Consider the following 13,083-nt stretch of genomic DNA (forward strand, 5'->3'; position numbering starts at 1 on the left):
CTTCCCTGAACAGCAGGGAACTACGTGTGTTTCAGTATTTGCGCATTTGGACTTCATCGATGCAGTGCAAGGTTTTAAATACGTAAAACGTACTAAATATCGCACAACAACATTTGCCCTTGAAGTCAAACTGCATTTCCTCGTGAACATTAACATAAGTGAAAAGAGTTACACCATGACGCTTCTGGCTCATACTTATGAAAGTTTGCGGACATACTCATCATTCTGTTTTTTTTTTTTTTTGTTTGTTTGTTTTTTGTAGTACTTGAACCGTACATTGTCAGTTATTTGTTGGATGCACTCAGATCTCTGTGTTCCCTACAGTTTTTATCCTCTGCAGTTCACACTAGTACCATGGAGATTATGCCCAGATGCCTTAACATACGTCCTATCATCGTGTCTATTATTGTTTCCAGTGTTTTCCATATATTCCTTCCCTTGTCGATTCTGCAGAGGATCGCTACATTGCTTGTCTTACCTGTCCACGTGATTTTCAACATTGTTATATAGCACAACAATCCAAGCGCTTCGATTCTCTTCTGTTCCAGTTGCCCCGCTGCCTTTGATTCACTACCGTTCAAGGCTGTGCTCGAAACGTCCACAGATATTTCTTCCTGACGTTAGGGCCAATGTTTGATACCAGTAGATATCTCTTGACCAGAAATGTCATCTTTTCCTGTGGTAGTCTGCTTTCTATGTCGTCCTTGCTACGTCCATCATGGGTAATTTTGCTTTCAAGGTAGAAGAATTCCTTAACTTAGTCTACTTTGTAATCATCCGTTTTGACGCTAAGTTGGTCGCTATTTTGATTTCTGCTACGCCTCTTTGCCTTTGTCGCTTTCCGGTTTAATCTCAATCGATGTTCTACACTCTGTTCATTTCATTCAGCAGATCTTGCAGTTCTTCACGTTCACTGAGGCTAGCAATGTCACAAGTGAATCTTATAATTGATATCCTTTACCCTTAAACTTTCGCCCTCGAAACTTCCTTCTATTTCCGCCATTGGTTCCCCTTGTAGAGATCGAACAACAGGGGCGAAAGACTGCATCTCCTTTTTAATACGAGAAATTCGTAATTTATCTTTGAATCTTATTGTTGCCTTTTGGTTCTTGTGCATATTGTGTATTACATATCTTTCCCTATAACTTACTGTTATTTTTCTAAGAATTTCGAACATCTTGCGCCAATTTACATTGTCGAGCGCTTTTTCTAGGACGACGGAACCTCTAAGCGTGTCTGGATTTTGCTTCACCACAACGGGTATTAAACTTTCATTCCATTCAGAACTGATGCCCAGCTCATCATCAGTATGAGGTGTGACCCACACAGGGGCGAATACATGGTTACATTCCTTGTTGCATGCGAGTAAACAGCCTCCAAATATCCATTCGGGAGGACGACGGTTCAATCCCGCGTCCAGCCATCCTGATTTAGGTTTCCCTAAATCGCTTCAGCCAATGCCGGGATGGTTCCTTAGGAAGGGCACGGCTGATTCCTTCCCCATCCTTCCCTAATCCGAGCTTATGCTCCGTCTCTAATGACCTCGTTGTCGTCGAGACGTTAAACAGTAATCTCCTCCTCCCCCCTCCAAATATCCATCTTGAGGAATTTATTGCCACACTTGAAACCCAAGCTGTGCCAGTTCATGGTGATTCCTGTCTGAAGACTGGTATGAAAGTATGCACTGCAGCCCAGATACGTTCTAGGGTGATGAATCAGAAGAGAGGGCAGTCTAGAGAAACATAAGTACCTTCTTCAAGCTGTCTGTGGTGCAAACTGCAGTGTAGGTTCTTTCTGGAATATTCCATTTGGTACCCTGGTCCTGAAGAGTATGACGTACGTCAAGTCAGTTTGGTTGTGGTATGATGACATTGATAAACAAACACATCGCAAGTTTGATCTCAACACAGGTTGTGGTAATCTGCCGGGTTGCTGGGGCACTCTGCCCGTAACCTCTGCCCACATTTAAGCTGTTGTCACCTACCTAACGTGAACATTAATAAAACAGACAAACTACAGTGACGGATTCCTGAGTGGAAATAGAGGAAAAAAGGTACTTGAACATGTGTCCAAAAGTGCATCGTTGCCACGGTAGATGGTGGTGACGAATGAAAGTTAATCCGACTGCGTGCCGTGTGTTCCTTGCGTGTTGCAGGTTGTGTGATTGACGCAGCGTACTGCAAGCAGCAGAATGGTCTGTTATTCATGTCGCGAACAATCCGAGGTGGTGTTTGTGTACGACCAGCATGGCTGTACCACAAAAAGTACCCTCGTAGACACCAACCACATCACACTACATTTCAAGTCCTTTTTGGCCGTTTGTGTGACCACAGGTCCTTCAAACAGACGAACTTGCAGAGAGGGGGCGGCCTGAGCGTGCACCAGATTTGAAGGACCGGGTTCTACAGGATACTGCCGCGAACTCTGGTACAGGCTCCAGGCAAGCGGTCCGCCAACAAGGTGTAAGCCAAAGTAGAATTATGTGTATTCTGCATGATAGCCGCTACTATCGCTATCACCTGCAACAAGTGCGAGAATTATCAGCAGAGTATTTCCCTCTACGGGAAGGATTTTGTCCACGGTTTTTGAACCCGATCGTAACAAATATGACATTTCTGTCATCAGTCCTCTTTACTGAGGAAGCAACCTTTACCAGAACTAGCATCATCGATCTGCATAATCTTCATCAGTGGGCTGCAGACGCAGTATGTGCTCGGAGAAACTTGCCACTTGCACCATCTACTGTGGCAATGATGAATTTCTGGGCATGTGTTCATACGACCTATTTTCCTCCATTTCCGACCAGGAATCCAGCACTGCAGTTTTTTGTTTTTATTAATGGTGGCAACGGCCTTGCCGCAGTGGCTACACCGCTTCCCGTGAGATCACCGAAGTTAAACGCTGTCGGGCGTGGTCGACACTTGGATGGGTGACCAATGCAATGCGGTGTTGCCGTTTTTCGGGGTGCACTCAGCTTCTTGATGGCAATTGAGCGCCTCGACCGAATAATAGCGGCTTCGGTCAAGAATACCATCATAACGACCAAGACAGCGGTGTGCTGACCCCACGCTATCCGCATCCTCTCTGAGGATGACACGGCGGTCGGATGGTCCCGGTAGGCCACTAGTGGCCTGAAGACGGAGTGCCTTTTTTAAAAAAAAATGGTTCTAAGCACTATGGGACTTAATATCTGAGGTCATCAGTCCCCTAGACTTAGAACTACCTAAACCTAACCAACCTAAGGACATCACACACATCCATGCCCGAGGCAGGATTCGAACCTGCGACCGTAGCAGCCGCGTGGTTCCAGACTGAAGCGCCTAGAACCGCGGCCGGCCTATTAATGTTCACCGTGTGTATTTATCAGTGTGAGCCGAACAATTCTACAATCTTCTCGAGATTGTGGAAGGACCCACGCGTTCTTTTGCTGCCACACTATTGTCCTGAGTCTTCCTCTAAGAATTCTTTCTGCAGTAATAATGCTGCAGCCTAACTGTGTGTCCCATCCTTTGGTATGACGGTCCCACGTCGTTTGTTCCAATGGTTCGAGCTTTCTCAGAGTCTGAAATATTATAGTAAACTGCACCAGCATGTCCTCTGAGTACGATGTGTTGAAATTTCGACCTGAAAATCAAATGAAACTGTATGTTTCCAGAGAACTTTTCAAATTTCAAACATCTATAATGTATATATGCAGACTGAAGAGACGAACGAAAATTTGTATCAAGGCCGGGATTCGAACCCCGGGCCCCCTGCTCACTAGGGAGATGCATTAATCACTGCGCCATCCTACCATAGTGACTTAGCACGCCTATAAAGGCTGTGCCACTCCGTCCAGTTGTGCAAAACCACTGTGGCCGGGTGGCGTAGTGATTAGCGCATCTCCCTAGTGAGCAGGGGGCGCGGGGTTCGAATCTCGGCCTTGATGCGAATTTTAGATCGTCGCTTCAGTCTGTACCTATCCACTGAAAGTCCCAGTAAGGCTGGACACCTTCAAAAATCATTACGTACTCAGAATAGTCATGACGTGCCGGATTTTCCCTCTCCCTGTGCTGAAAATACTGAATATAAGCTGGCATAAGGAAGAAAATTAACCGAGACACCCCACAGGCACGGAAATACAGCAACAGCGCTGTGGTAGCGTTCTGCGGGTGCACACCAATCAGGTTCGGGAATCACGCTGCTTCCTGAAATGTTCTGTTATCCTCTTCAGTCCTGAGCTAACATTTTATGAAAGAAAAATTAACGTTGTCAGTCTGTGCATTGTTGTAGAACATAATAAGATTAAAATGCAGAAAGTAAAAAATCTGTGTGATTTGCCAGAATTTATGGCGTGTACAGAGTGAATATTACCTATGTTAGAAAATAACTGAAATATATGCAATACTTGGAACACTCAGCACTAAACACACAACAATTTTGAAAAACAAAAATGCCGCTGTAGTTATATTATACCTGGCGTACAACCGACGCCAGCCCAGTAAATGTCGTGTCAGCTCAAATTACAATGTTAAACAACAGATATGCAACTGGCTAATCGATCGCAACACAAAAAGGCCAACGTTTCGTTTCTGGAAAAAATCAACACTGTTGACGAGACTTCCTGTTATCAGTATGAATCTACCACAAAACGGCAAAAACGCTTTGGCGACATATACTGATCAACCAGGACACTATGACCGTCTACCTACTATCGATATAAACCCGTCCAGGCGATAGCAGCGTCACCTGGCTAGGAATGACTGCTAGTCAGAAACACGCACACTGCATGTAGTATCAGTAGCGTCCTGTCTGTGTGTAAAATGCGGAAGGCACGCGATCTGAGTTTGACCGAGGGCAGATAGTAATGGCCCGGAGGATCGCGACGAGCGTTTCTGAAACTGCTCGACTTGTTGGGTGTTCGGAGAGCGCTTAGGCGAGTGTCTTCAACACCTGGTGAAACCGCGTCCAGATGTCGTGGGGTTGGGTGACCGCCCCTCGTTACAGACGTCGGACTGTAGGCTGGGCAGACTGGCTCAGATGGCTCTGAGCACTATGGGACTAAACTTCTGTGGTCATCAGTCCCGGCAGACTGGTAAAACAGGACAGGCGGCGAACTGTGGCGAAACTAACATCAGACTTTAATGCTGGACTGTGTGTCTAAACACACAGTTCACCGAACGGTGCTAATAATGGGTCTCCGTAGCAGGCGACCCGAGCACAATGCTAACACTTTCATCACCTCGATGGAAGAGCGCGTATCCGTTGTCTTCCCGGGTGACACCTCCTCGACATCTGTGCTGTGGGATGGAGACAAGCTGGCGGTGGGTCCATTATGCTCTGGGGAACATTCACGTTCGCATCCGTAGGTGCAGTGGAGCTCGTGCAAGACGCCACGACGGCCAAAGAGTGTTGTACGCTGGTTGCAAACCACGTACACCACTTCACACAATCGCGTTTCCTGCTGGCAGTGGCATTTTCAAACATGATACTGCGCCGTGTCACAAGGCTAGGAATGTGATGGAGTGGTTCGAGGAGCAGAGTGGAGAGTTCCAATTGACGTGCTGGTCCCCCAAGTAGCCAGATCTGAACACATCTGGGATGTGATTGAGTGTGGCGTCAGAGCTTCCCGCCCCCCTCCCCGGAATTTACGAGAATTACGTGACACGTGTGTGCAGATGTGATGCCAGTTGCCTCCAGCAACCTACCAAGGCCCCACTGCTTCCTTGCCACGAGGCGTGGCCGCTGTTATCCATGCCAAAGGTGGGCGAACCGGTTGTTAGGTATGTGGTCGTAATGTTCTGGCTGATCAGTGTAACACACGATCGAGCCATTGTGATGAGCGAGTTGAGCAACATTCCAAACAAGGACTTTCCTGACCATTTCACATGGTTGTATGTACATAATGTATATTCTTCTCTAGAGGGAGGGGGGGGGGGGGAGATTACATAGACACATGAACACTAAAACCACTAGCCCAACCTTTTTTGTGTATCATTTTTGTTCAGACTGGTATTGTAAAAAAATAGGCTACTGGCCATTAAAATTGCAACACCAAGAAGAGATTCAGATCATAAACGATTATTCATTGGACAAATATAGTATACTAGAACTGACATGTGATTAGATTTTCACGCAATTGGGGTGCTTAGATCCTGAGAAATCAGTACGCAGAACAACCACCTCTGGCCATAATAACGGCCTTGATACGCCTGGGCATTGAGTCAAACAGAGCTTGGATGGCGTGTACAGGTACAGCTGCCCATGCAGCTTGGACACGACAACACACTTCATCAAGAGTAGTGACTGGCGTATTGTGAAGAGCCAGTTGCTCGGCCACCATTGACCAGAAGTTTGAGGGACCTGCAGAATGTGCTGGCCAGGGTAGCAGTCGAAAATTTTCTGTGTCCAGAAAGGCCCGTACAGGACCTGTAACATTCGGTCGTGCATTATCCTGCTGAAATGTAGGGTTTCGCAGGGATCGAATGAAATGAATGAAATGAATGAATCTGAAATGTAACGTCCACTGTTCAAAGTGCCGTCAATGCGAACAAGAGGTGACCGAGACGTGTAACCAATGGCACCCCGTACCATCACGCCGGGTGATACGCCAGTATGGTGATGACGAATACACGCTTCCAATGTGCGTTCACCGCGATGCCGCCAAACACGGATGCGACCATCATGATGCTGTAAACAGAATCTGGATTAGTCCGAAAAATTTTCGTTTTGCCATTCGTGCATCCAGATTCGTCGTTGCGTACGCCATCGCAGGCGCTCCTGTCTGTGATGCAGCGTCAAGGGTAACAGCAACCACGGTCTCCGAGCTGATAGTCCATGCTGCTGCAAACGTCGTAGAGCTGTTCGTGTAGACGGTTGTTGTCTTGCAAACGTCCCCATCTGCTAAATCAGTGATCGAGACGTGGCTGCACGATCCGTTACAGCCACGCGGATAAGATGCCTATCATGTCGACTGCTAGTGATACGAGGCCGCTGGAATCCAGCACGGCGTTCCGTATTACCCTCCTGAACCCACCAATTCCATATTCTGCTAACAGTCATTAGATCTCGACCAACGCGAGCAGCAATGTTGCGAGACGATAAACAGCAATCGCGATAGGCTAGAATCCGACGTTTATCAAAGTCGGAAACGTGATGGTGCGAATTTCTCCTCCTTACACGAGGCATCACAACAACGTTTCACCAGGCAACGCTGGTCAACTGCTATTTGTGTATGAGAAATCGGTTGGAAACTTTCCTCATGTCAGCACGTTGTAGGTGTCGCGTAGTAGGTGTCGCCACTGGCGCCAACCTCGTTTGAATGCTCTGAAAAGCTATTCATTTGCATATCACAGCATCTTCTTCCTGTCGGTTAAATTTCGCGCCTGTAGCACATCATGTTTGTGGTGCAGCAATTTTAATGGCCAGTAGTTAAGAATACTAATAACCGACAAATTTCTCGAAAACATTCTGACACTATCATAAACCGCTTTCTTCAAGCAGATACTGCCACATACTGGGGACATGAAGAAAGCACGTAGTGCAAAGCGTAGGCGATTGACAAAATTTGAAAAACCGCGAGGAACGCATCGCCTGTAGAGTGCCAGTCGTAGTCAGAAAAGCGTTACATGTGGTTGCGAATGACTTATGTGTGGGGCTAAGTGGATTTCAATACGGACAAATTGTTGGTGGTCGTACAGTAGATGCTTCCATAGCCAAGGTAGACAATGTACGTCGTGTTTAACTAGGCACCATATTGAAGATTACTCAACAAACAGGGAAAGCAGAAGAACAGCACTGGCTAAGTGGCCAAGAGTGAGTGAATGATCATGACGTACGATCATTCAAGAGGATTCTGACGAAAAATAAGAAGTCGCAGCTGCAAAAATCACTGCAAAACTCAATGTCGCACTCGCGAACCCTGCCGACACCAAAACAAACTCGTAGACGGTTCCATAAGCAGAGAATTACAGGTCGAGCTAGAATTCCAAAACCAGGCACCAGTGGCAAAAGTGTCTTAAGCAGAAAAACGTGGTGCCAAAGTCAGGAAATCTCGACAGTCAATGTAAGTGAGTCATTTGATTGGATGAGTCTTGTTTCACACTGTTTCCAAATTGTGGTCGAGGTTACTTCCCAGGCGGGTGTTCAGCGACGATTCGCACAGTCACATCGTAGTTATTTCATGGGACTCGGGGTTATTCTGCAAGGCTGCACTACTGCCAGACACCACAATGGTCAAGGAGCGTCGTACACTGGTTGCAAACCATGTACAGTTCTCCATGACAGTCATGTTTCCTGTCGGCAGAGGCATTTTTTCAACATGATAATGTGCCATGTCACAAGGACATCAAATCTGTTGCCCAATGATGATGCTGTGTTCCAGGACGACAGGGCCTCTGTTCACACAGCTCGCATTGTCCAGGACTGGTTTTGTGAACGCGAGGATGATACGTCAGATCACCACTGGTCAACACACTCACCAGGTCACACTGTTATTGAGCCTATGTTTTCTACTTTGGAGAGACGTCTGCGTGGTCAAAATCAACCTGCATTAATGTTGAAACTTCCTGGAAGATTAAAACTGTGTGACAGACCAAAACTCGAACTCGGGACTTTTGCCTTTCGCAGGCAAGTGCTCTACCATCTGAGCGACCCCGTCCTCACAGCTTTACTTCTGCCAGTACCTCGTCTTCTACCTTCCAGAGTTTACAGAAGCTCTCCTACAAGCCTTGCAGAACTATCACTCCTGGAAGAAAGGATATGGCGGAAACATGGCTTTGCCATAGCCTGTGGGATGTTTCCAGAATGAAATTTTCACTCTGCAGCGGAGTGGGCGGAATTAAAGCTGTGAGGACGGGTCCTGAGTCCTGTTTGGGTAGCTCAGTTGGTAGAGCACTTGCCCGCGAAAGGCAAATGTCCCGAGTTCTAGTCTCGGTCCGCCACACAGTTTTAATCTGCCAGTAAGTTTCACTCCGCTGCAGAGAGGAAATTTCATTCTGGATGCATCAATGTTACTGGAACTTGAAACTACTTTGCAAGGAGAATGGTATATGATTCCCTTGAAAATCATACAGGACCCTTATTTATCCATTCCGAGACGACTGGAAGTTGCTTTGAATGCCAACGGTTTTCCTTCACGATTTAGGCTTGGTAATGTGTTATTTTTCTCTTGTTTCCATATTTTGTCCATTCCCTGTACACGCTTTAATCAGGCACAGAGACTTTAGTTTATTCCTACATAAGGACTGAGAAAGTATGGAATGAAATATGTATGGGCAGCACTCAATAAGTAATGCAATACTTTGTTTCTGAAGTCAAACTGGTTTTATTCACGATTTAAATACAACATATCATACGCCACTGCTTTGGTTGGTTGTAACACCCTATTTCACCATGATCGTTGTTCAATGCAACAGCCTTATACTACATTACTCGGAGGTCCAGTATGCTTGGATGGTACCACATTACTGATCGACACCAGAGCCTACGTATTGTTGCATCAATAATCTCCCCATCATCTACATACTGCTTCCTATGGAGTGCATCCTTCATTGGGCCAAAAGTCAGGAGGAACGAGTTTCCGGTTGTACAGTGGATGAGGAAGAATAGTCCAATGAGGATTTGTGAGCTCCTCTCAGGTGCAGACTCGTGTGAGGCGTTGCATTGTAATGGACAAGAAGAAGTTTTTCTCATTTTTGAGGCGATTAACATGCTAAACTCGTTCAAAATGATTCAAATGGCTCTGACCACTATGGGACATCATCTGAGGTCATCAGTCCCCTAGACTTAGAACTACTTAAACCTAACTAACCTAAGAACATCATGCACATCCATGCCCGAGGCAGGATTCGAACCTGCGACTGTAGCACCAGCGCGGTTCCGAACTGACGCGCCCAAAAAACGCTCTGTCACAGTGGCCAGCTGCTAAACTCGTTTCCTCAATTTCCTGAGGGTAGCACAGTACACTTCACAGTTGATAGTTGCACTATGAGGGAGGACATCAGAGTTGATAGTTGCACCATGACGGAGGACATCAAACAGAATAATCCCTGCATCAGAGTCCCATAACACTGTCACCATGACTTTAGTGGCTGAGGGTGCTGCTCTGAAATTTTTCTTTGGAGGAGAGTTGGTCTGGCAGCACTGTATGGATTGCCATTTTGTTTCCAATTAGAAGTGATGAGGCCATGTTTCATCGCCTGTGGTTCGCCAAAAAGTTGTTTCCATCAGGCTCATAAAATGCAAGTAATTATGCACAGAGCCGGCCGAAGTGGCCGTGCGGTTCTAGATGCTGCAGTCTGGAACCGCGAGACCACTACGGTTGCAGGTTCGAATCCTGCCTCGGGCATGGATGTGTGTGGTGTCCTTAGGTTAGTTAGGTTTAAGTAGTTCTAAGTTCTAGGGGACTGATGACCACAGATGTTAAGTCCCATGGTGCTCAGAGCCATTTGAACCATTTTTGAACACCTTTCAGTACCCAAACCGTGTGTGTATGTGCCAGCATAACTAACAGAGATGTCCACTTGAGCAGCGGGGTGATTTTTACATCAGGCACCGTGGATGAGAGTGTCCATTCACTCTGATATTGCAGGAACCAAGCTGTGGGTAGCAAATCAACATGAAGGTATCAGAAAAGTTTGCGCAATCTTTTACGATGATGACAGATGTCTCACCATGACTTTGTTGGCTGTCAGGTCTCTGTAGACATTCTACAAGCGCCTATGAATATATGTGATATTCTGGTTTTCCACCAAAAGAAACTCACGGTCAATTCTCTGCTTCGAATGCATCTCCATTACAGACATTTTGAAGGCTACGTGTTGCATCGCCACTTATTGGAACTTGATGCTACTAAAGGGACTGAAGCAGGAATATTCTACTATGTACCACAAAAAATTCTTCATTTCTTCAACCGAAACTGGCCGACAAAAAAACGTGTTGCATTACTTATTGAACGTCTCTTGAACAACAGGCAAAGAGAGATTGGTTTATTCCTGCATAAACACTGTGGAGCTACGGGGTGAAATATGTACGAACAGTGCGGGCGCACCCCCGCAGCAGTGGCGGTGCGGCCGGAAGTGTTCCCAGCATGCCCCGCGTCGCTATATAAGCCGCTGCGCCGGCCCTCGCGGCACAGTCGCTTCGTGGTCCGCGACCGACGCGCTCCCAGTTCTCCGTCGCCGCCTGCCGCCTCTGCAACCCGCCGAACGAGTCGACTTCCTGATTTTCTCCACTGCGGGACTTCTTCCACGATGCCATCCGCTGCCACCGCCTTCATCCCCGCCTTGCTCGTCCTCCTCTACGTCACAAGAGGTAGGCGCCCCACGCACCACTCTGCGAATCACTGTGAAGTGTATGGAGGAGGGTACCTTTTTTTCACTGTAGTGTTGTTTGGGTTTCTCGCCACTATTTTCGTGGACGGAGTGTGCGAAGAATGACTGCTTGTATTTCTCTGTTCGAGCTGTTATCGTGGTCTGATTCTACATGCACCATTTCTACTGGATCGCTACGTAAGATCCTCGAAAAGATTCGCAGTTTTTGCACATTAAACATACGACTTGAAGTCATCTGAACAGGCATCTTGTGGAATGCATCTTATCTTAGTTTCAGTCATAGATGGGCAAAATTTACACGAATGAAAGAATAACGAATACAAATAAAAATTACTATTTGTTATTTGTGAATAATGAATAAAAATATTTATTCGAAAGATTATTCATTTACACGAATAAACAAATTCATCTCTGAACAAAGACTTTTATTTAAAAAAAAAAAAAAACATATGAATTTGAAATCTAATGACTTTTGAAGTTCCAATTCTTCGTCATATGTGTAAGAAATGCACTTTTTGTTGATTTTAAGCTAGCTTTCAAAGAACTCTTTTCTCAAACATCTTATCAGAAAGTTTGTTTTTGAAATGTTTGCCACTGTTGCACAAAAAATATAGTCTATACATGCACATTCGCATAACAATACCATACTTTCAAAGCATGATCTTCTTGAGCAGAACATGTGTGGATAAAAATGCTATCTCAAGTTCGCAAAGCCACCCTCAGATCAATCTATATGTTGTTCAGTGTGTGACACTCACTCCACATCGACTTTTTTTTTCTTTTTACTGCTAAGTCGCCCTAGCTAAATAAAATCCTAAAGTTAATAAATTAGTTGGTTATGAAAATTGACTCATGGCGTTGTCGATGGTTTGTACATACTCCTACAGGTGGCAAAATGCGCTCTGTAACAACATTTGATTATTGATTAACGTTATCAGTTTACATAACCAACTAAAATATTCACTTTAGGTTTTATGTGACTAAGGCGACTTACCCCTAAAAAAATACGAAAATGAGTAATGAGTGTCACACTTTGAACAACATTTGAGATTGATCTGGAAAAGGTTCGATAATGAGCCGAAACTGGTAAACAGTAAAGAGAATTTCCGATTTTGAAGTAGGATTTTTATCCGCACATATTTTAATCAACAGATCGCACATCTTCCGCATCGACAGAGTCAAACAATTGCAAAAAAACGAGATATTATTAATTTCGGTCTAGTTGTTAGCAAATAACTTGTTGTGATTCCCCGTTCGCCTCACCTCCCAAATGCCATTCAAAATAATACGTGCCAGAACTATTCAAACTCGTTACCCGATTTCTCCGAAGTTTGTTTGGCTATTGTGTGTCTGCAGTTTGTTGTAACCATCCCTCGGTGAATTATTTGTTTTTAAATCATTGCTGCAAGAGTTGTAGCTGGCGTAGAAACGCGGGAAGTGTCTTGCCATCGATTGTTTGAGAATTTTTCGATAGAAAAAAAAAACTGACAGTGTCATGCACTGTTATGAACTCATTTGTGTGTTTAAACCGAGTATCTCTTCCAACATTTCTCAAGTTCCATGTAAGTCAAAGTTCCATGTAACTGCATAAGATCATGTTCGAGTGCAGATGTATTCCACCTACTCAAAACACGTTCAGGTGACTTTGGACGTCCTGCAGTTGTCCACAGACACAAGCCCAAGTGAGTAATTGTATCAACGAGATACTCATATTCGATAATGTCAGCAGTCTTGACAGAATGGAGGGAGGTGTTGCAGATTAAGAGTTTCT

At 45.4% G+C, this 13,083-nt stretch overlaps 1 protein-coding gene across 1 annotated transcript in view; it reads left to right on the plus strand.

Annotated features, from left to right (window-relative positions):
* Positions 1-11,117: 11,117 nt before the first annotated feature.
* The window catches only part of LOC126293589 (carbonic anhydrase 2-like), a 217,208-nt gene continuing 215,242 nt past the window's right edge, over positions 11,118-13,083 (plus strand). The window contains exon 1 of the mRNA XM_049986863.1: positions 11,118-11,292. Within this exon, the coding sequence (XP_049842820.1) occupies positions 11,232-11,292 (61 nt within the window). The 5' untranslated portion in view covers positions 11,118-11,231. The remainder of the gene's footprint in view (positions 11,293-13,083) is intronic.

The sequence above is a fragment of the Schistocerca gregaria genome, chromosome 10 (assembly GCF_023897955.1).
Source record: "Schistocerca gregaria isolate iqSchGreg1 chromosome 10, iqSchGreg1.2, whole genome shotgun sequence".
In the NCBI taxonomy this organism is placed as follows: domain Eukaryota; kingdom Metazoa; phylum Arthropoda; class Insecta; order Orthoptera; family Acrididae; genus Schistocerca; species Schistocerca gregaria.